At 32.4% G+C, this 24,717-nt stretch overlaps 2 protein-coding genes across 2 annotated transcripts; both read right to left on the bottom strand.

Moving 5' to 3' along the window:
- Positions 618–1,781, bottom strand: LOC109352916. The gene is made up of 3 exons (XM_019595101.1): positions 1,694–1,781; positions 1,169–1,627; positions 618–1,099 (listed from the first exon to the last, which is right to left on the bottom strand). Exons 1-3 carry the CDS (start codon positions 1,779–1,781, stop codon positions 618–620), a joined length of 1,029 nt encoding a protein of 342 aa, XP_019450646.1.
- LOC109353054 (UDP-glucose flavonoid 3-O-glucosyltransferase 7-like) lies at positions 10,363–13,128 on the bottom strand. Its single transcript, XM_019595241.1, has 2 exons — positions 12,737–13,128; positions 10,363–11,631 (listed from the first exon to the last, which is right to left on the bottom strand). The coding sequence occupies exons 1-2, from the start codon at positions 13,004–13,006 to the stop codon at positions 10,486–10,488; spliced, it is 1,416 nt and encodes a 471-aa protein (XP_019450786.1). The 5' UTR covers positions 13,007–13,128; the 3' UTR covers positions 10,363–10,485.

The raw sequence follows: 24,717 nt of genomic DNA, 5'->3' as shown, positions 1-24,717 counted from the left end.
GTAGATGGAAGGTGTGAGTCTCCGGCCTCCATCTCTCAATTAATGCCGTAATGAGGTGGTTGTTTATTTCGATTGTTCCGATATCGAGTATATGCCCAAATGTCGTGTTACGAATAACTTCTAACACGGGTGCAGAAGGTAACTTTTGCCAAAAATTGTACCTTGCTCGAAAAGTCACTTCTCCACCATTCCAAATGTTGGTGGATACATGATTTTTTTGTAGGGTGAGAAGGGAGGGGTTAATTGGACCTGGACCAATATGTTCCATTTTTTGAGAAGAATATTCGGGAAAAAAGAGAAACTAGGAATTTAGGAATTTCGGATACTTGGTGTGAGGTGTGAAAATGAATGTGGGGTGGGGATCAATTTATAGGGTTGGAAGTCGTGGATGGGGTCCACGACTTCCTGAAACTCGTGGATAGGGTCCACGAGTTCGTACCTGCCCATGGTACTTATGCCCTAGCAACGCCTCAGATTCCCATGCCTAGACCTAGCCTGGGCCAAAGTCGTGGGTGCAGTCCACGACTTTCATTGAAGTCGTGGCTGACATCCACGAGTCTCCTTAATTCACTTACACAGAACTCGTGGGTGGCATCCACGAGTTTCTGAAACCCTAGTTATCTACACCAAAGTCGTGGATAACATCCACGACTTTCATTGAATTTTCTCATAATTGATCGACTACCACCGGTACTAGCAACTTCGACTTCCGACACTCCTGAATCCCTCGAAAAATTTCGTACAATATGGCAAGTAGCTTTTCGATTATTTTCATTAATCACCTTACTCAATTCTTCGCAATAAACATGACCCGCCCTGATCATGTTATTTGCTTCATTTCTATGGTGTAGAAACCAGGAGTTCAGTCTATGATATGTTGCTCTAACAAGTGCAGTAATGGGCAAGGCCCTTGCTCCTTTCAGAACCGCATTTACACATTCAGCCAAATTCGTCGTCATATGGCCATACCGTCTCCCCTCATCATATGATTGCGTCCATTTTTCTTTTGGGATTTTATCTAACCACGCTGCCGCCTTAGAGTTTTTTTGACGTAATACAGCAAGCATTCTCTCAAATCTTGGCCGCATCAATTCATAGCCTACAAAATATTCACAAAAATCCAACATACAAACAGTTTCACATAATTGACATTCATTTCAACACTTACTCATTTCAATGACTTTTTCTTTCAGATCATTATCTCTGAACTCCTTGTTGAAATTGCTAGCAACATGGCGGATGCAATATACAGAATGACCATCACACCATTGAGGGAGCTCAGTACGTAATGCACCTAATAAACCTGTACCCCTATCTGATATAATGCAAATATTTGGTTGTGGGGTAACATATGTCCGAAGATTGTAGAAAAACCATTCCCATGCCTCTTTGGTCTCTCCTTCTACAATCACAAATGCTACTGGAAATATATGTCTGTTACCATCTTGGGAACTTGCTATTAACAAAATTCCAGTATACTTTCCAGTCAAAAACGTCCCATCAAGTTGAAGGATTGGTTTGCAAAAACCGAATCCTTCAATGCACGGCTTGAAAGCCCAAAACACCCTATCAATAACTAAAGTATTATGTTCATCAAGGTTAGATGCTGAATATCTTACAATTGTACCTGGTGCATAATATTGAACAGCATTCAACCAACGAGGTAACTCCTTGTACGATCCCTCCCAATCACCATAAATTTGGGCCATTGCCATTTGTTTAGCAGTCCAAGCCCTCCTATATGTGACCGTATAACCAAAACGAGTTACCACTTCCTTCATTAATGCTTTGATTGGTATACCAGGATCTTCTGATACTAGTTGGACAATGCAGTTTGCGATGAAAGATGAGTTCAACTTCGTGTGATCTTGTGAAATATTAGTGGATACACAAGTGTGACTTCCACTAATTTTTCTAATCTCCCAAATATCACGCTTCAAACTTTTTGATGCTCGAAGTCTCCATTCACACCCAACACCATAATATTTACATTTTACAACATATCTATCTGGCCTAGACTCATCGACAACGTAATCAACAGAATTTCTAATATGAAAATGTTTTACCGCATTTATTGTTGCCTCCTTTGATTCAAATTGCATACCAACAAATAACTCATTATCTATTTCATTACTTATGTTACTACTTCTATATGGAAAATCTTGTCCAGATTGATGATCAATGTTAACGAAAAAAGATGAAGGATTATGATATGTTACGCTAACTGCTTCATGTGTGGTAATCTGAACATCATCATGCTCGTCATCATCAAGCTCGATGTCCTCCTCATCACTAAAATCACTAACAATATCTCTAATAATTGTCATCTACATATAACATAGAGTAAAAAAAACAAACATATTTACATTTAAACAAATGTAACACGTAAAATTATATATAAAATAAAAGATATAACAAAATTTTAACAATTGAAAATTACCTTAAATATTCAGAGTTCTTCAATTCCAGTATGATGCAATTTTTTTATACAGTTCAATTCTTCCTCCAGTGTGGTTTTACACTCGGAGATGGAAATATATATAGAGCTTGGAAATCGTGCACGGAGTCCACGACATTGCATGGATCTCGTGGACCTTATCCACGACATTGCCATGAAAGTCGTGCATGTGGTCCACGACTTACAGGGACCTGACACATGGCAGGGAAATCGTGGATGGGGTCCACGACTTTCCAGGGAAATCGTGGATGGGGTCCACGACTTTGCCAAAGTCGTGGATGGGGTCCACAAGATCCACTAAATTCTACCCCAATCCCGTAAATAATTCAAAACGTACCCCAAAGCTGGGATAGTGTAGTCAAACTACATTATCCCAGTAATTTTTCCAACTTAATGTGTCACAACATGAATAATGACATTGCAGGTGGGTGGTTGAGAAAAGTGAAAGTGATGCAATAAATGCAACACATGCTTGTGTACAAAAAATGATATTTAAAAAGTTAAATTGGAATGACAAAATTTCCCTTAAGAAATCCAAGTGTCAAATATATGACAGTATATTTTGGTAATTATGCTAGCTCAATGCATTCTTATATAGATAGTAAATACACATTTTAATTCATCATGTTTTTTACCATATCAATTTGATCCCTCAAAAATAGGAAAACAAAAAATAATCCCCAAAATTCCAAACTTAGGTCAAATTAATCATTTTAGGATCAAATTAGTCTCTATGAGATATTGTAAAATATGCTAAAAATGATTAGTTTGACTCACAGTTTAATTTTTTGGATCATTTTAGGTTCTTCAATTTTTGGGGTCCAAAGTGGTAAGGAGTTAAGATTTATTTCACGATGAAAGCAAATATTATAAAAAATGGTTGTCCAACGCATGAGGCTTTCACTTAGTGAGGTATGAGAATGATAGATGTATAAGTCTTACCTATACAAGCAGAGAAGTTGTTTCAATGATTTGAACTCTTAACCTTATGGTCACTAAGGAGTAATTTTACCATTTTTATTTTTTATATAGGTGTGTTTTTATGTGACACCTAACATGCTTCCACGTTGAAACTATTGAGGATTAAATTGATAATTTAAAATTATTAAGATTAGTTGATAAGGTCAAAAAAAATATTAGGGCAAAAATGAATAATTACTCTAAATAATAAAAGATATGTTGAAATGAGCTTCCACGTGTGTTGAACCTAGAAAAAAATTTGTACATTAAAGAGGAAAAAAGAGACAAACTAGTACGCCGGAGAGATGAAACTCAAGATGCTAAATTCCACACTTTATAATCAACTCTAGATTGTCTTGTCATTAGGGGAGAGCGAGACCCAACCCAACTTGTAAAAACAGGCCTGTCCCATTAGCTTCGGGCCGGGTCAGACCCGATCACATGTATCATAAGGGACAAACCCACACAAAATGGGACTGGGACATTACCGGGTCAGTACGGGTTCGGGTCTGCCTTAGGGTCACCCAGACCGTCCCTAATACATATTTTTATAATATAACATTTCCTATTTTTAACGTGCAAGTGGATCACTGTGTATGTAAGTATGTACTATATAACACTTTATAAACTTTCTATTCTCTGTTACTTTTATTTTCTCACATTTCACACTTTTTTCTTCTACGCTTCCACAACTACTCACCATCATATTTTTCTCTTTTCCATGACAACTTTATCATCTTCAAACTTATCTCTCCTCCATGACAACCCCATTATCTTCAGCTACTCTATTTCACTTCCAAAATCCTATTAATACCACTTGAGTCACGTATTATCAATGAATATTTTCTAAAGTGGTTAAGCATAGAACACTTCATGGTTTTATGTCAAAAAAATGTATAGAGTGATGTTTTAGATGAAACTAGTGTTATGGGCTATAACTTAGAGGATTGTCGGAGGGTTGTGAATGAATTTATTATTTGTGACGAAATGCCATTCAAGGTTGTAGAAGGGTGTGGATTTCGTCGAATGATTAACCGGTTAGAACCTAGATTTAATGTGCCATCTAGGTTCACAGTTGTAAGGGATTGCTATCAATTCTGTTTAGAAGAAAAGAAAACACTAAAGGCTTGGTTTGAAAAGTCATGTAGTCGTGTTTGTATGACAACGGATTGTTGGACTTCAAACCAAAATTTAGGCTATATGTGCTTGACTGCACATTTCATTGATGAAGATTGGAGGCTACAAAAAATAATTTTGAATTTTTGCCTAGTGGAAAATCACAAGGGTGAAACCATTGGTAAGGATTTGGAGAGATGTTTAAGAGAATGGGGAATTGATAGGGTGTTTACTATCATAGTTGATAATGCGAGCTCAAATGATGTAGCAATTTCATACATTCGAAGGAAACTAAACACAAGGGGTGGCCTAGTGTGTGGTGGGAATATTTGCATATGAGGTGTTGCGCTCATATTTTGAATTTGATTGTTAATGATGGGTTAAAGGAACAATAACCTTCTATTGATAATATTAGAAATGTCGTGTGTTATGTTAGGTCTTCTCCCTCGAGACTTAAAATCTTTAAAGAATGTATTGAGGCTGAATTGATGAAGTCTGAAAGCCTTGTGTGCTTGGATGTTCCAACTAGGTGGGATTCTACTTATCTCATGTTAGAACATTCTGAGAAGTTTGAGAAGGCATTTGATGGGCTTTATGATCAAGAATCAGAGAATGAGGAATTGAAAGGGTGTTTACTATCACAGTTGATGCTGCGAGCTCGAATGATGGAGCAATTTCATACATACGAAGGAAACTAAACACAAGGGGTGGTCTTGTGTATGGTGGAAAATATTTTCATATGAGGTGTTGCACTCATATTTTGAATTTGATTGTCAACGATAGGTTAAAGGAACAACAACCTTCTATTGATAATATTAGGAATGTCGTGTGTTATGTTAGGTCTTCTCCCTCAAGACTTAAAAATCTTTAAAGAATGTATTGAGGCTGAATTGATGAAGTCTGAAAGCCTTGTGTGCTTGGATGTTCCAACTAGGTGGGATTCTACTTATCTCATGTTAGAACATTCCGAGAAGTTTGAGAAGGCATTTGATAGGCTTTATGATCAAGAATCAGACTTTCGTAAATGGTTTGGTGAAGATGACAAAGGGAAAAGAAAAAGTGGTCCACCTACTAAGAAGGATTGGCATCAAGCTAGGATATTCCTTGAGTTTTTGGAAATCTTTTATAGAATGACTTTGCGTTTCTCTAGTTCTCTACTTGTGATTTCAAACAAATGCTATAGTGAAATTGCATCAATACAAACTACTTTAACATCATGGAGTTGTAATTAATCTAAACTTTTAGGGTCAATGACTCTTTCTATGATAGCAAAGTATGATAAATATTGGAAAAATGTAGAAAAGATTAACCCTCTGTTGTTTGTTGGGAATGTCTTGGATCCTCGCTTCAAACTTGAGCATGTAACTTGGAGTATAGAGGATACTTGTACTGAAAATTTGGCAGCCAATATGCTTACTTTCGTCAAAGATACTTTAGAAGACTTGTACAATTTTTATGCACAAGGAATTTCATATAACAGAGAAAGAATAGATGTAGGAGACTCCACTAACAATGTATTGAATACAATATTAGAAGACAATGTTAAGGGGTCAAAAATCCAAGATATGGTGCAAAATAGGGAGAAAGCTTGGAAAAAACAAAAAAGAGCAAAAAATAATTATGGAAAATTTGATCTTGAGAGATATCTAGCAGAAGATACTTTGGAGGATGAAGATAACTTTGACATATTGGCTTGGTGGAAGACAAATTCTTCAAAATATAGGATACTTTCTATCATGGCTCGTGATGTATTTGTCATTCCAATTTCTACTATTGCATCTGAGTCGTGTTTTAGCACTAGTGGGCGTGTGCTTGATGTCTTTCGTAGTTCTTTGTTTCCTAAAATGGTTGAAGCTCTCATTTGTACTCAAAATTGGCTAAACCTCACTGGTCTCAAGTTTTATGATAAGGATTTCGATAAATTTGATAGCACCGAGAAGATTATTGATGGTGAGTTTACTAGTTGGTTTTACTATTACCTAATTAATTTAAAATTATGTATTATTTCATTTTCATGTAAATTGGTTGTGTTTTGCCGATGTCTCTGGTAAGATTCCTCAATCACAAGGAGCAAACGATGAAACAACAACCATGAATATTGATTGATAAGTAGTCTTGACACTAACTATTTTTGTTTTGTAAATGAGAACTTATCTTTGTTTTTTGGTGGGTTAAATGTAGTTCTTTTTGTGTATATCCTTATATTAAATGGTATTATTTTGGGATGTATAGTAAGCTAGAAGGCTACAAAACATTATGTAAGACTATTCAAATATAATAATTGCTAGTAAATATTGATGGAAGTCTATTGTGAAAATATAGAAGGTTACTGAATATAGGATCACACTTTATGTTAATGCCCGAAACTGATCTAGCTAGTCATAATGGAAAATCTATATGTATTGTTAATTTCATAAGTAAGTATAATGTGTATCTGTGTATAGACTTCTCAGTATTGTCACTTGTGTGAGTACTTTACTTTGTTTTCTTTTAGTTTGTTTCATTTTGATAAGCTTTCTGCTGAGGAAATTGATTTTGTGGTTAATAGTGTGAGCTTCTTTTGAAGTTGGGTGTCACATTGGAAATGATTTGGAAGGAGAGAAAATAAAGAGTTTAATTAAATTTGGATCTTCATTTGATCATTGCTAGTTTGTTGTTTGTTTACTTGACATGTCCCCTTTGTTTGTGAAAGTGTGAATTTATTTTTTTAGTGCCGATCATACTGTAGAGTAAAGATATAATATCTTTGCCATCCATTATACACTATTGGATGCATATAGGTTCTTTTCTGGTTTATTTAACTTATTAATTTTTAATTTATCTTTTATTATCAGCAATATGTTTCAAGTATCTGGCTAATATCTTGTATGCTATTGGTTATGTTTATGTAATATCCTATAAATGCTACTGGTTATTATGGAAACATAAGCTGGGTTGGAGTTGTGCTACTAGCCAACCATGCTTCTACTAATATATTGTGTGTTGCAAATACATATATACTACTTGTCTACTTATTGTTATGCACTCTATTGTTATTAAGTTGGTGTACTATATTCACATATTTGAAAGAATTATTTCTTTTCAGAAGTATGTTGAATCTTCTTTTGCTTGTGTTTCGGTTCAACTCGGTCCCGTCTAGTTTTAGCCCGGTAATAATCAAACTCGGATGTTATCATGTTCCTTTAGATTTAGGGTCGGATTCAAGTCTAAAAATTGACCCGAACAATATTTAGTATCGGGTGAAGGACAAACATAATCCATCCCATCCTGACCCATGCTCACCCCTACTTGTCATAAAGGTTTAGCATAGTTTAAGTGTTTTGGCTTGGCAACATATTCTATCATGAGCTATTCCTATTTTTACAAGAGTATAATATTTGTATATTACTACAAGATTTAATGTAGTCAATACATCATCATCATATATGATAGATGAAATAATGATAATATATAAAACACTTACAAACATACATTTTTTTTATAATGAGTTTTAATAGCTAAATACTATCTGTATAAAAAACTTGTATAATTAGTATATTATCTATTATTTTTTTAATGTTAAAAAACTTTCCATTACTATTTTTCACTTTTATAATATTTTCAAGCAATAATAGGTATTTATATCATACGATGAGATTGCAATGAACTCTTTCCAACGCCACATATTAGTAGACAACTCTTCTGCTTCAGGAGATATTTCATTGTTCTTGTTGGTGTTGAAATATATTAGGCACTTTACTGGAACTCGTCTCTATTAATGGAGAGAAGTTCCTAATTTTGCACTTAGTTTCAAAAAGAGAATATCATATCATTATATATTAAGGGATAATAATGTCATGTCATATTATTTTTTTCCTTTATTTTTGATATATTTTCCTCTCCATTATTCTAATCTACTTTATCGTTAGAAAATTATAAGATCCACTTAAATTCACCTAACCTCATTTAGATCCCAACAAAATCAAAAGTTCATTTTTGGTGAGCAATATTTATTGGGATGAGTAAACACAAACTTAAATTGAATTAACTTTCTACTTATAAGATGGAGATCACCAAACAAATCATAATCAATTGTTACTATGAAATATTTAGTTATAATTATAATAAAATCTGTCTATTTTTTTCCTCCGTGATCCTTTACTCATACTCAAAAAAATTGGATTACTGATCTTATTCCAACAACTGTTTGATAAATTTATAAATTATTTCGTCGACTAGAATTGATAAATTATTCTGTATAATGTATATTTTGTAAGAGATTAAACTCCACCCTCAATATGCAATGGTTTTCTTAATGGAAAAAGTATTCCCAATATCTTTGATTTCAAAAACCAGGAAAACGTGAATTTTTGCTTGCAATATAATTTCACATGGTCAATGCACGATAGATTGGGTGAAAACATAAAACCCAATTGTATCTTCTGCCAAATGATGGTAATTATTTCTACTGTAATTATTTTTTATCTATTTCTTTACATTTTGGAAACTTGTCCTTTTAGTGTAGCCATATAAGAATGCGAGCATGGGTGAATGTCCTACCAACCTTATCATTTTCTTGTTAAGCTTATGACTAATGAACTACTGAATTTTAGAAATTTAACAATAAATAGATTTTTTTAGAATTTCTTGAAAACACAATTAAACCACAACATATATAAAATAAAATTCAACCACTTAACATATGTTTGATATAGATTACGTTTTTAGGTTTTGATTATAAACTATAAGACTATAAATTAACACATCAAACTCCAACATGTTACTTTTTGTTTCTTCTTATAAACTAAATTTCTTATAAACTAAATTTCTCACTCAAACCAGCTTACTTTATAAAAGTATTTATAAACAAGAACAAAATCCTTCTATATGTTTTATATCATTATTTTTATTATCATTAAGAGACTATCATATCATATAGCAATTACAGCTATTGATATTGCTTTCAAGCATGGCTGGAACTCGATATGGTTGGAGTGTGACTCTACTCTAGTGGTGGATATCTTCAATGGAAAGAGCTTGGTTCCTTGCCAGCTTTGGTCGAAATGGAACATTTGCAAACAAACTCTTTTGGCAATGAATCTCTCTATCTCACATAAATAGAGAAGGAAATTATTGTGTTGTTAAGTTGGCTAACTATGGTATAGCTTCTAGGACTTTCTCTTGGTAGATTGACATTCCTAATTTCATAGTGGAAGACTACAATAGGAATAGGTTGGGTCTTCCAAACTATAGACTCTATGACTTGTAACTCTTCTTCTCTATTTCTCTTCTCAATCAATATATTTGTGGGGTGCTTTTGCACCTTTGCATAAAAAATATCATTTAGAAATAAATTAAAGGAAGGGGATCTACTTACTCCAAGAGTAAGTTTAAAAAACTTACTTCATATCTTAACCATCAATTCTAGGAAAATCCAATTGTTTGAATTAGTGAGTATATTTAAACCATTAGATTTCCCTAAAATTGATGGTAAAGATATAGAGTAAGCTTTTTAAACTTACTCTTGGAGTAAGTGAATTCCCTCTCTAAATTAAAATAATTTACCAAAATATATCTAATGTGATGATTGGTGGCAAAAAGACATGTTAAATGGAATATAGATTATCTATAGAAGAGACAAATGCTACAAAAATAAAATTAAAAATAACATGGAATTTTTATTCTTTTATTTATAATAAGATGACACTTATATCATTTTATTTACAAACAATGATATTTTTAATCTTAAAAACAAAGAAAAAAACAAGAACTCATCACTCCATATATGAGATAATCCTCGAAATAATATAGCTAGTTGGGAAGCAAGGATCCTTTCCAGGAGAGGGCAGTTCTCATTTCATTATTAGTTTTAAAGACGAAAATATAATTACAAGTACAAATAGAAAGATATAACTGATATTATAATTTTTTTTATTGTACTTTCATTCCTTGTACTGAAGAGAGGAGTCTCCCTATTGGTTGTGAGGGTTAGGAAGTAGGGTATGAAGGTGGTTAATGAGGGCTATCAGAGTATTCTGAGAAGATCCACCTTCTTCAACAGCTTTCCAAGCTTTTTCTTGCAACTCTTTGGCTTTGCTTCTGATTTTCATGCTTTCTTCCCCTCCATCCATTAACTTTCTCACAGCTTTTTCTACACTTTCCCTACTCACCACTTTCTTCTTTGGATCATATGGTGTTAAACTCCATTCCCCTCCTTCCTCCACCTCTACTCCAAAACCTTGCACCTCAGTTATGAATTTCTCATTAAAATAATGATCGGAGAATATCGGCATCGTGATCACTGGAACACCAGCTCCGATGGTTTCCAACGCCGCATTCCATCCACACTGAGTTAGAAATCCACCAATGGAGGAATGATTCAAGATTGAAACTTGTGGTGCCCATCCTTTTATGATCAATCCTCTTTTCTCTTTCATCATTTTTTCTTCAAAACCTTTTGGCAACCACTTCAATTCTTCTTCTTCTTCTTCCTCTTTTGTTTTATCATCTGTTCTCTTGTTTTTTATATGCACTACCCATAAGAATTGGTGCCCAGAAGCTTCAATCCCACTTGCTATCTCGAAAAGTTGTTCATCTGACAAAAGAGACATGCTACCAAAGGAAATGTAAAGAACTGAGTTTTGTTCCTTGGAGCTGAGAAAACTGAAGCATTCATGCTCATCATTGTTCATGCATGTTCCTATTGTCTTTTGTACCATAAGTGATGTAGGGCCAATTAGCCATGCCTTATACCCTATTAGCTTCTCATAAAGTTGGGTATACTCTACCTCAAGTTCAAGGAAAGTATTTACAATAACACCATCACAGTTATTTGCACTATTCACTACAGATTCATAGAATTTAACATAGTTAGGGTCAAGTTTGGTATTGTTGGGTAAGAGTAAAGCCTCTTCTTTTGGGTCATCTATGCTCTTATAAGCCTTGATCATACAAAAATAGAAGATGGGGATAGGCTTGAAAATAAGCCTGGGAATTCTTAGGATTTTGGTTGTGGCTTCACTCCATGTGAATACCATATCAGGAATAAAAATATCTGGTGGGTTCAACTTCATGAAAGCCTCAATTTCTGACTGAATAAGATTAGCGGCCATCATTACCTAATTATATGTATAACCATGTAAGGATGAAACAAATAAAGAAAATCTAAAATGCAAGTGATATAAATATAAGATTATCATTTTTAAGCTAGCAATCATAGAATAAATAGATAAGATGCTCTAGACTAATAGAGAGGTAAATACATATAAAACGATATAAAAAATAATATGATATAACACTTTTATAGGTATAATGAGATAATGATTTTACACTTTAATACAAATACAAAAGCTATAATTTTCATATAAGATTTTTTTCCCAATGTATACAACATTATATCAATAAATTATTAACCTCAAAAGTAATTTTGATTTTAGATGTCAACCAATTTAGCTTCATAAAGATTTTTGTCCCCAATTGCTAGAATATTAAATGGACTATAACATTTGTCCATCATATAAAGATGACACGCATGGATCTAGAATATAATATTATATGTTTTCAAAAAAATGAGTAAGAGGTAGAAATCTTTGTTGGTAGTCATCCAATCTTTATTAGACCAAAATAACATTATATATGTGATACTTTTACAACTTTTTTTTTTTGGGGAAAATAAAATAAAATAAAAGATGATCATAAAATATATTCCTATTATATTATTTCCCTCCCCCTTTTCTTGTTCTGAAAATATAGTTATCAAAAATTGATATAACAAAAACATTAATTATATCATATAGGTTCAAAGCTTGATATTCTATAACATAATTCAAATGAGTTAAGATTCTCTTCATTAATGAAGAGACAAATGTGTTAATACAGAAAGAGAATTACAAGTTTACAACTCTCAATGATATATTTATCTTTGAGAATAAAGTATCTTCTGGTATAAGGAGATAAATTATTTTTTCCGGTTATTGGTTATTAAAATCATGACATGTGTACTGTATAATCATTTTCTATAAAATTATTTCTAAAACTAAACAAAACATGAGATATGTTATACATTGGCCGGATGAGATAAGTTATCAGATATTTTATTATCTTTATCTTTTTAATTAAAATGACATTTTTTTATTAAAAATAAAAGAAGAAATATGCATTTACCTCTCCAAGAAGATTCTTGTTCAATTCAAACATTGTATAAGACATGGATATTTCCCTTACCTTCCGAACAGATTGTTTGTCATAGGCCTCAAGCAAGTTCTCAACCCCAACAGGGAGACCAACTTGGTTGGATGGGAATTTGATGATGTGAACATGGAAGCATGTATCTTCGTCATCAATGGTTTTATCAAAGATTTTAGCATTGGAAGGTGTAGTAATTATGGTCACTTGATGCCCTTTTGAAGCCATCAATCTAGCCAAGTTAACCATAGGGATCACATGCCCCCCTGCGAAGAATGGGAGAAAGTATATTTTCAATGCTTTGGACATTTCTATATCTCTCAATTCCTAATGTTTTTAATCTTTGCTTAGCTTGTCTAGCTGATTTGGTAAACCCTGCTAATTAAAATGGTTGAAGGTGAAAGAGAAAACAATGTAAGTGTTGATATATATCAGAAATACATATACCACCAAGAGAAAAATATGTTATGTAATATATTTCATTCATACAATTTGTATTGCTACCTTTTATAGCCATCTATCTCTATTCTATCCTTCTTTGGTAGTAATCTCTAATTGCAACATAATTTGTTGTCTCAAATTTTGTCTCATAAGTTATCTCGCACTAAATGAAAACATAACATATCAATTAAACTTCATTTTTATTATTATTATTGTTTCATTATTACTTGCGCAAGATAACATAGAAGGGGAAATATTTGTTCCTCTAATTTATCTATAAAAATAACAATCCACCACCTTTAAGGTTACTTTTCATTCCATTTAATATGCATTTATTTTCTATTTATACTATTTATTATAATAACATCAATTCACATTATTTTATTCATTTTGTGTTTTACATTATTTATTATTTTACAGTAAATACACATTCTAGTTTTTTGTGTTTTTTGACAAAAGCGTTATTATACATCTAAAATATGTATTGTTGAACTGTAACTTTGGCGTAGTCACCTTACCACTTTGGTAATAGAAAACTCCGTCCCAAAAATTTTAAACTTAGGTCAATTTAGTTTATATAAGATGTTGTAAAACATGCTAAAATGATTAATTTAGCCCATATTTCAAATTTTTATGGACTATTTGTGTTTTTAATTTTCGAGAGTCCAAACTGGTAAAGCTGAAAAATATGAGGGACAGAAATAGGCATTTACTCATTATTTTATTATAAAAATTATATAATAATATATTATTTAATAATTTGATATTTATAGTATTATCTTATATTTTCTTTCAAAATATTTGGTACATTTCATATTTATAATATTATTTTATTCTTTCATAAATGAATTTAATAACTAATATTTATACAAGCTAAAATTTTAAAAATGTTTTCATTGTAACTAATTATGATAAATTTAAATTTAAAATTAAATTTACCATAATTACTTATAATTTAATAAATAAAAGTTATACAAGCTAAAAATGTTTCTATTCTTCAATATATTTCTGTCGCCTTTCCTTCTAAAACAGAGAACCTCCCTCTCTTTTACTTTTCATTCCCTAATTTCAACACTTTTCTTATCTTCCACCAATTTTTTTCTCTTCTTGGTTCGTATTTTTCTTCCATTTTATTTTAAAAGATTCTTTTGTTAGTGTCAAGAAATGTATGTTACCATATGAAAATATTCTTTCTTTTTTGCTAGAATGTTTTATAGTTAACTTTAGAGTGGTTCTATGCATATAGATATGTTCATTGATTTTTTTTATTGAAGGTATTGCATTAAAGTCTCTTCTTTATTGATTTTTTTGTCTATTTTGTAGATATATGCTTATTGTAGGATAAATGGAGGAGTGGGTTACTCTAATGACGTGGGTGGCGATGAGGGTTGTATTATGTATGGTGTCTCTTATTGTTGGTTCACCCTTGAAGCATTATTGTAGGTTAATTTTCTATATCTTTGTGCATCTCTTATTTTTGTTTATAGACTTTCTTCTCAAAATAGTCATTATTTTCACAAAGAGTATATCGATTGTCTTGGTATCAGGTTGTAATATAACTTTTAAAAATGACATCGACAATGATGAATGGTATAGAGGAAGAGAAAAGTTAATAGTATATGACAATTTGATATTTTGATCACTTTCACTTCAATTTGGTATTTTGATCACTTTCACTTCAATTTGGTATTTTGATCATTTTCCCTTCATTTTAAAAGTAAACACTAGAGAATGTATTATATCTTATCATTTTAGAAAAATGATTTGTAACTTAGAAAATCAACCCATAACTTTAAATTATACATTTTTTGATAATGTCATTTTTATTGTGTTTAATGTCATTTTGTGATGTCTAAAGATTTGTAGATTGATTTAAGAGTACATTTTGATTATTGTACAATTTAATTTTTTATTCTATTGTATTTAAAACTTTCAATTTGACTAGAAACTACATTGACTACAGGTGTAATAGAATCAAATCTTCTAAGATGGAAAATTATGCAGTTTAAGATATGTTATTATTTGCATTTATTTGAGGGGAAGATTTTATGTTGTGTACAAATTTGCTTAATTAATATTTCTACTATGTTATGAAATCAATAAAACATTTAGCAAGTTAACTTTACTTTCATACCTACGGTTACAATGCAGTCATTACATTAAGAAATGTTTAAGTGAAATTGTTATATTATATAATGTTAAAGTACAACCATTACATTATAATTATGTTGGTTAAGAAAAGTTAATGTTATATGTAACAAATTTGTAGAGTCAATAGTTACAATTATATTGATTAATAAATATTAAAATGAGGTCATTACATTATAACATTAAAATGCATCAAATATATGTTATTGCCAATACATACTATGTGTTGTATTATAACATGAAAGTGCAGTCATTGTAATATTAGAATTGTAACCGTGTAATAATATATTTTTATAACATTAGAATTGTATGTGTAACCAGATTCATCCTCATATATATATATATATATATATATAATTTGTATATAACTATATATATATATATATATCAGGAGTAATCCACTTACTCCAAGAGTAAGTTTTTTTAAATTTAGTCCCCATCCTAGCCATCAATTTTAGGGAAATTCAATAGTTTCGATCAGTGAGTAGATCTAAACTATTGTATGTCCATAAATTTGATGGCTAGGTAAGTGGATCCTCACTCTATATATGTGTCATTTTAAATTTTCCTCTCTATAGTTCTCAAAGTGATCAACTATATTTTTAGCTAATGAATGATTTGATATTTTACACCTAAAACAGAAGAGTAATCTTAAGAAAATATCTAATTCAAATATTAATACAATTTCAATCAATGTTATTTTTTATTCCTTAATTTTAGACAATGTTCATTACAAATATAAATTTATAATCATTTATTGTTTAATTCTACGATAAGAAATATTTATAACCCAACAAATATGTATTCCTTAATTTTAGACAATATAATTATGGATATATTTTATTTAGAGTTTAGATTTGATTATAATATTACAATGTTACCATTGCACTATTCAAATAGTAACAATAAAAAATATTACAAAAAAATATTAATAATTTTATATATTATTAATATTTGTTGGTAGTTATTAAGAATAATAATAATAATAGTAACAATTTGTGATTTTTGTTTGCAATTACTTTAGAGTAAAATAATAATAGTGTATATTTTGAAAATAATCTTATTTTATACTCAAATAATAATAAGTTATAAATTTATTGATGATTTTTTTAATTAATACGATAATGTTCCTCAATGATAATGTTAAAATTAATTTTAAATATTCACATTTATCATTGTATGAGTTCATGATATTAAACATATCAAATCGTATAAAACATAATGAGCATCAATCTAAAATAAAGATAATAATATTTTTATTAAAGTTATTGAATAATGGAATTGTGATAGAGATAATAATATTGTATCTATTGTGGATAATATTCTTTCAAATAATAGAAATAAACTTCAATTTATTTTAACATAATTTTTTTTGTAATAAAGCCTCTAAAAATTCACAATGTATCATTGACCCTTATAGAAAAAAATATGTTTGGCTTCAGAAAAAAGTTATATCTTTGATTTAATTTAATTGTGATATTGAAATTGATTCTTCTACATTTATTTTATTGAAAGCATTGTAACACATATTTAATTTATATGTTTGAATTACTTAAGATTCCTTAACTTAGGCAATGCTTATTTTGTATATATTTTTTAGAATTTAGATTTGATTCTAATATTGAAATATTATTATTGCAGTATTAAAATAGTAACAATAGAAAACATATCATAAAAATAATATTAATAATTTATTGATGAATTCATAATATTATTTGTTTGTAGTTATTTTAGAGTCAAATAATAATATGTATTCTGAAAATAATTTTATTTTAGAATCAAATAATAATGTGTTTCTCATTATTAACGCATAAATAAGATATATATTTGAATAGAGCAATACAAAATATAATAATGTTTTTCCTATTTCTATCCTACAGGAAAATATGTAGAATTATTTTTTAGAAGATATATAATAAAAAAAGTCAGAAGAATCTGAGGTATAATTATGATGTTCTGTTCATATAGTCTAATCTAGACATCCTCAACGTTCATACTACCGAATAATTGAATTATTGAGTTTTATATCAATTATCTTTCTTTATCTCATCCTTCTCATGATATCTTTCTAGTTACACCATCATTGAGACTCTGAAAGATTTCATAGAGCTCATTCATTTGTCCATAAGAAACTCATTATATTTCCTATCAATAACAATGTCAACAATGATGACAGCATAGCTGATGGCACATCACATTAGAGACAACCATTATTGTGAAAAATTAAGGCCTAAATAATGGTAAATCATTTCCATAGCTAACTATTAAAATATTATTTTAGTTGTTGTCATCCTAAATAAATTATATCTGATTTATTTTTTAAAAAATCTAAATATTTAATGACATTGTTCTCATTTTCATTTATTACTATTGGTCATACATTTCCATTGGTATCTTTAAAATATTTTAGCAGTTTCAATCCTAAATAATTAAGTGTTAGGTATCAGTGGCCTAGGAACACCTAGAAGGCGGTTGAATAGGTGTAGCGGTTATCAATCACCACTTCTTGAACCAATAACCCAACTGCTGGAAATAGCCCAGTTAATTAATTAACAGCACGCTTTAATCGATTAACTATTGCACAAAACAGAATGATGAGACATGAAAATTGCACAGTTATTTAAACACAATTGAACATATATAATACATATATTTTTATGCACAAATATTAAGCATATGGCAGTAAACAAATATCCAGGATATCAATTGCAGATTCAATTTATAACGGCAAGAAACTTAAAGAAGATTAAGAAAGAAAGAACAGTGCACAAAGGATTTTTATCCTGGTTCGTTTGCAGTCCACTGCAAACTATATCCAGGCCTCCCCTTCTGATCTAGGGAGATTTTCTTCTTCACAATATTGAGATACAGTATGAATACACACACAAATTCAATTACAAGCACATATGACGCTTCTTTCTTAAAATCTAGGACCCCTAAATCCTTGGTTTGACTCCACCCTTCACCTAAGAAAACCTTTCTCGCGAAATAGCCACAACCAAGATTCTTGTCCTCAAATCAAGACCTCCTAGCTTTGGTGAAGAATCTCAATCTCTGTGGTGATTTCACACCAAGAGACTAATCCAGAAATACACAAAAAACACGTTAAAGAGCAAGGTATAGTTAGCACAATAATGCTTGGAATATTACAAGAAAAAGAGTCAAAGACTAACCCACTTACTAATCAATTAAGCCATCAAGATTTATGTGAGTTAATCAAAAGCAGTATACAGATAATCTCTCTAACAATCTATCTAATGCATGAGCATGTGAGCAAGATAAGAATGAACATAGAATTATGCAAAACAGTAAGCAAATGATAGAAATCAAAACAACATAATATCTCTCTTCTCACGCATTCAATCTCTCTTGCAAAATTAGTAACACAAATATGCAAAATGCTCTCTAAACAGCCCTATACAATATAATGCAATGCTATGGTTTTATGAACGTTGCCTCTCATTTATAGCATGGTGTTTAGGCGGTTACATTCGTTGCAAACAGTTAAACGGTTGAACCAGAATTCAGTTATAACAAATAACAGACTAGTTAATCGATTAAGACTATCCGTTAATCGATTAACCATGCAATAGAATGACACAGAAAACACTGATTTAACAGAAAAGCAGTTGAGTTAATCGATTAAGTCATCACGTTAATCGATTAACTGGAACATTAATGCAATGTTTCACAAGGTAAACTTCTCATATGTTATGCACAATATATATATATACATGTTCTAGCAATTATATTATGCCTAATATGCACATATAACATGTATGATAAATGCACTAGATGATATGTCTCATGGATATGATATGACAATTAAGATGGCTTAAGAGACTAGCACCTAGGTTCACTTAACCTATACTCACTTACTACGGCACACATCCCAGACTACTTAGAATATAGACTCAAATTATGTCATAGTCTCGATATGACCAAATGAGCATAAGGCATGTTGATTGTTGAGCCATCTTCAAGCTTTAATAGAACCTTGTCTTCATCAAAACATAGGCAGAGAAATGCTAGTGCTATCCTTGACACTTTGCACTCTCAATCTCCCCCTTTTTGATGATGACAAACACTTCATCAAAATTCCTCAATTGTTGATGGATTAGCTTGATGATGAATTTGCAGAATGGTTGTTAATGGTTGTTTTTCAAATTTGAAGCGCATTTGTTTCCTTGTAGGTAAGCAAACATCATATATGGAAGCTTGGTAAAAAAACCTGCAAAACTTATTATACAACCTGCAAAATGTACGTAACACAACAAGCAACCTTTCTCCCCATTTTGACATTATCAAAAAGATGAAAATATTCAATTCTAGTCAAAAGTTAGGAGAGTTATCATGATTATAACATACTGTAATTAATCAATTAACTTTTGGGTAAGTAACTAATTAACCAGTTGTGAGAAGCTTGAACAAATTCACAGTTTTTCATCATTTAATCGATTAACTAAAGCTCTTAATCGATTAAATGGACAACAAACAGCAACAGAACAGTTTTGATGGCATGAAAGGTTATGATATATCAAGTTAAACATGGAATGATTAAGAATTGGATATGTATGAGCAGTTAGCAATAGGCATAATCATTCAACATAATCACATATACCAATCATGATCAAGATCCATTTAAAACAAAAGTAAAGTGCTATATGCAACATAAACACGATAATTCGAAATCATTTTAACACAAGGTTAAGTTGTAAAGCAGTAGTTCAGCAGAAGTTATAGAGTTATTACAATCCAAATAAGAGCAGCGATACAATATAAAAAAATAAGTTCTCACCCACATATGTGCATGCCGTTAAATATCAAGCCTTTACCAACTGCATCGTAATGGAGAATAGCGTTGTACTCGAAGAACAGACAGTGATTCAATGGAAGACCACTCTTGAGCGTCTCACTCCAAATGAGTATAAGTGGATGTGTTATTGGTGTCTACAGAAAAACATGATTATTTAGTGGGCACAAACGGATGTTACTTCTATACACCATAATTAGTATTGCGACAACTTAGACGGATGCATATCAGACTGAGTGACGAACCTAGGGGTGAAGTCCGTCTACATGAACATGATGATGAGTTAATAAAGAAGGCTAAGGAAGCTTGGGACAATCTCGTCGTTAGAGATGATCAACAATGAGGAGCAACGCGGGTCCGCAACACACCCGAGTATGATAGTTGGAGAGCAGCTAGAGTTGGGAAGGTAACATCTCGCCACCTTTGCCAAGAGTGGAGAACCTATCCTCAAGGGAGAAAGAGCTCCAAGGTATGATAGAAACCCTTCAGGAGCAGATGAACATTGTTGATGGCAAGAGGTAAAATACTTAGATCGAAATAATAAGGAAAAACCATGAGATTGAGAAATTGAAAAAATGAGCTACAAATAGAAAATGAAACATTTATTCCAGCCGCTCTAAAAAAGGCCAAAACTGAAGCATCCGTTGAAATCTATAAGATGAAAGAGCAATTGGAAGCCCAAAGGCGAGTTATGGAAATAGACTCTAAAAAAAGGGATGAGTTGAAGGAAGAGTTAAGGGGTTTCAAGGGGGTCATCCTGTAACGCCCAAAATTTACTCCAATAATATTGCCTAAAAATGGGTAAAAAAATTTTGTGTAATGTAAAACTCTTCATTACATTTAATTTCTTCTCGAAACATCACATTAAGTAACCTAAAATGCAGAAAAGATAACAATAGTTCGTGGAATGATTCTTTATTAAAATTGACTGAAAGCATTTATAAAAAAGCAAAGCGGAATACATCCTGGTCCAAACTAAAAATATATACAATAGTTTGGTTGATTCAAAACAACTAAAATACCCTACACAAATACCCGCCTCAAAGGCAACTACAAATAGAAATGACTACTAGCGACTAGCTTCGGAGTTAGCGGGTGTACTAGAACACTCGTTGGGATCCTCCTCCATCTCAGAATCGGAAGAGATGTCCACCACCTCAATGGAGTCCTCTATACATACCAACTCGACACAATATCCCTCTTCAGCTTCTCGCTCCTCTTCAGGGTTGTTGGATGAACCCTATGACTTTCTTCCCACTACTACCTCTACCTGAAGATCGGGCAGCATCAGTATGGCAGCTCTCTTCCCCGATGGGGAATTGGGCATATCGTCCCTACTCCGTCTCCTAGTAGATGGTCCAACATTAGTGGGTCCGTGAGGGATCACAGACTGATTGGATGGTGCAGTAGTTGCAAATCTCTGAGCACGTAAGGTAAAAGAAGCCTCCAAACTCACATTCTGTTAAGGGAAGCGCATCGTAGAGCCATCGCAAACCATCTCTAGCTCTAAGGCACAAAGGCTTGTGTAGGTATATCTATGTCCATCACTAATCCATGCCCCCTCCTAGGACATCGTGAATCTGTTGCTCCGAATCCTCGCCATACGGTGCATCTGAACGAGAACACGAACCGAAAACAAGCAGAAAGAAGAGAAAATAGAAGAGAAGAAAAAGAAGAGAGAGTAAGACATCTAATGAATATAATTCATCGACAGCGTGGAATTACACGAAATATCACATCCAGACATACACATATGATATACACAATATAGATCACAGACATAATGCACAATGATGAAATGATGTTATAACTCGAATCATGAGGATCAATATTCACACTCTCAATGCACGCATGATATGCTTATTTCATCCATCTTTACATCAATATCCTCCCAATATACTATTCGGAAATAACCAAGAGTACATGTCCCATAACAAGCCGATTTGAATGCACAATGATGAATTGATCGGTTTCGAAGAACTGTCCATTTCAGGATGGTGACATATCAAACACTTTATGGGCATCCCTCTCATTGATCCTATTGCAAAGAGGGGTTGTCAGAGATCGTCTAGTTTGAGTTGTGAGAACTGTCTGATCCAACATAATACCTCATCTAGGAATACAGGGGACTCGTCTCACCTAGACTCTCCCTCAAGTCTTTGCTGACGAATCACCGCCATCGCCGTCCCTCTCAACATCGCGGGGCTCGTTCGTCTCCCATAAATTTCCTCTCCACTACTTTGTTATTCATAATGAGTACGAATACTAACCGAAGTTAGCCGATTAAATATTTTAATTATTCTTTTATATCGACCGGCCCATCCTAAGACATTTCCCAAAGGAATGCTTCTTGTGGGCCCCGATCTTATGTTATCACGTAATATAGGAATAACATCCCTACCACTACGAACCATCGCTGACTTACCCTGAACGACCACAAGGCCAAGCCTCTTACGGTTAGACGACCTCGCTGCGTGGTATCATGTACTCCTTTTTAGGGATAGCCTTGCTCACGACATCATCGTCGGAATCCTTGCCCGCATAAGGCGCAAGAACAAAAGTAACAATATAAGTTTGTCAATTTGGGCACCGGACTCAATCCTCTGAGCCACGATGTTCCCCAAGTGTAAACACACTTCACACCTAAGCTAGGGCTATTGCATAAGCAATCAATCAAAAACAATAACAATTTATGTATGTCTTTTGTCCAAGCGAGAGACTCTCGCTCAAGCGACCAATTCATCAAAACAGACTCAATTTCCTACATGGTTCTCACTCGAACGAGGGGATTGTCACTCAACCTAAAAATCCACCAAAAACACCCTCTAGGTCTCTCCCGAGCGAGGGATTGTTGCTCGGTCGCCAAAACCGCCCAGAATAGGCCAAGCACGCTGCCTGGCTCACGCCCATGCGTGGCTGGGTCGCCCAGACGTGGCTGGGTCGCCTAGGCATGGCTGGGTCGCCCAGGCGTGGCTGGTCCAGTTTCCTAGCGTGTCTGGCTTGCCCAGGCGTGGCATGTTGAGTGGCCAGGCGTGTCTGGCTCGACCAGGAGTGGTTGGACCAGTGGCCAAGACCATTCTCTCAACCTTTTGGGCTTCCGTATCGAATACCATTGTTGTTTTCGATCCCTACGTGTTTTAGTTTATGGAGTGGTGTTCCTTCATGGATAACAACCACAAGACTTGATATTTTATACTATCATAGGGGGTACAGCCTAAGGAAACATCTGTACTTAATCCAGACACTAAATCATTTCATTTTTTTGTTGACTCATGGATGCTTGTTGTTTTTGTTTTTTTTTTATATGTTTTAAATTGATATATAATGAGAAACTAATTAATTACATATTTTGCTTCAAAACTAAATATTTATTAAAATGTTGTAGTATGTATACAAAGAGTGTATTGTTTATGCATTTACCTTTTTGATGTAGTTATAATTATATGTTACAATCGTGATAATTATTATTACTAATGCAATTATTGATAACAAAAATAAAACAACTATACAAGAAAGTAATGAAAATTACATACCTCTTATAGCGAATCCAACAACAATGAAATACTGCAACCCGAAAAAGGTGCAAAAAGGCTAACCAATGCAAACAAACATATAGTGGAGGTAGGGACTTTGTGTAGCACAGACTCAGAGACATCGCTTTGGACATGTATATGAAGCTTCTCTACAATGTATACTAATGCAATTCTAATTCCTCTTGAGTTTCTTTGTATTTTTTTCTCATTTTTTTGGGCGGTGTTCTTGTGTATGGGAGATCTTGAATTATTGTGGATTTCTTGGTTTTTGGTTGGATGAATATGTGTGAAAGATAATGTCTAGAGAAGAGAGAAATGATTGAAAAATGAATTTTTTGATTGAGATGATTGTTGTGATGTAATAGATTTTGTGGTTGTTGTGGATGAGAGATTTTGTGGTTGTTGTGGATGAGATATTTTGTGTATGGAAGATGATGTTTAGGGGGATTGTGGATCCATTAGGAAAGAAAAAATGGTATGAGCATTTTTGGCTTTTTCTCCAAGTCCTCTTAAGGGGAAGACTCCATCTATTTATAGCCAAAGTCATATGAACACCAATTAACTCCTAGGAGAACATTAAGGGATTATAATTTTTTTCTAATTCCCAATCTGATTTTTATCACACTTAAATGCACATTTTAATAGCCAAATTTTCATACTCAATCAATGTATTTAATTCCAGCACATGATCAAATTGCAAAAAAAAAAAATCAATCAACACCCAAATCTTTTCAAAATTCAAATCTCCATAATAATGATTATTAAAACTCGAATTACAAATATTTGATTTTATTCTCATGTCCTTCAATATTCAAATTTCAAATTTCAATAATGATCATGAAAATATTTGATAGGACCCAACAATCATTTTTCATACTTCCTTTAAAAAACGAAAATGAATTAAATATATGTCATTATGATGGATCATTCATTAAATATTCATATCTCCTTTATCTCTTTATTTGCTGGAAATAATTTTCTTTGGAATCAATTGAAATAAAATTCATTAAGTGCTAATGAACTCATTTATTTGATTTGATTAACCATTTTCTAACAAAAGTCAATTCATGGAATCTAATCGGATT

Source organism: Lupinus angustifolius, chromosome LG07 (assembly GCF_001865875.1).
Source record: "Lupinus angustifolius cultivar Tanjil chromosome LG07, LupAngTanjil_v1.0, whole genome shotgun sequence".
Lineage (NCBI taxonomy): Eukaryota > Viridiplantae > Streptophyta > Magnoliopsida > Fabales > Fabaceae > Lupinus > Lupinus angustifolius.
Note: the sequence above shows the minus strand (reverse complement) of the source record. Positions and strands in the feature narration are given on the sequence as shown.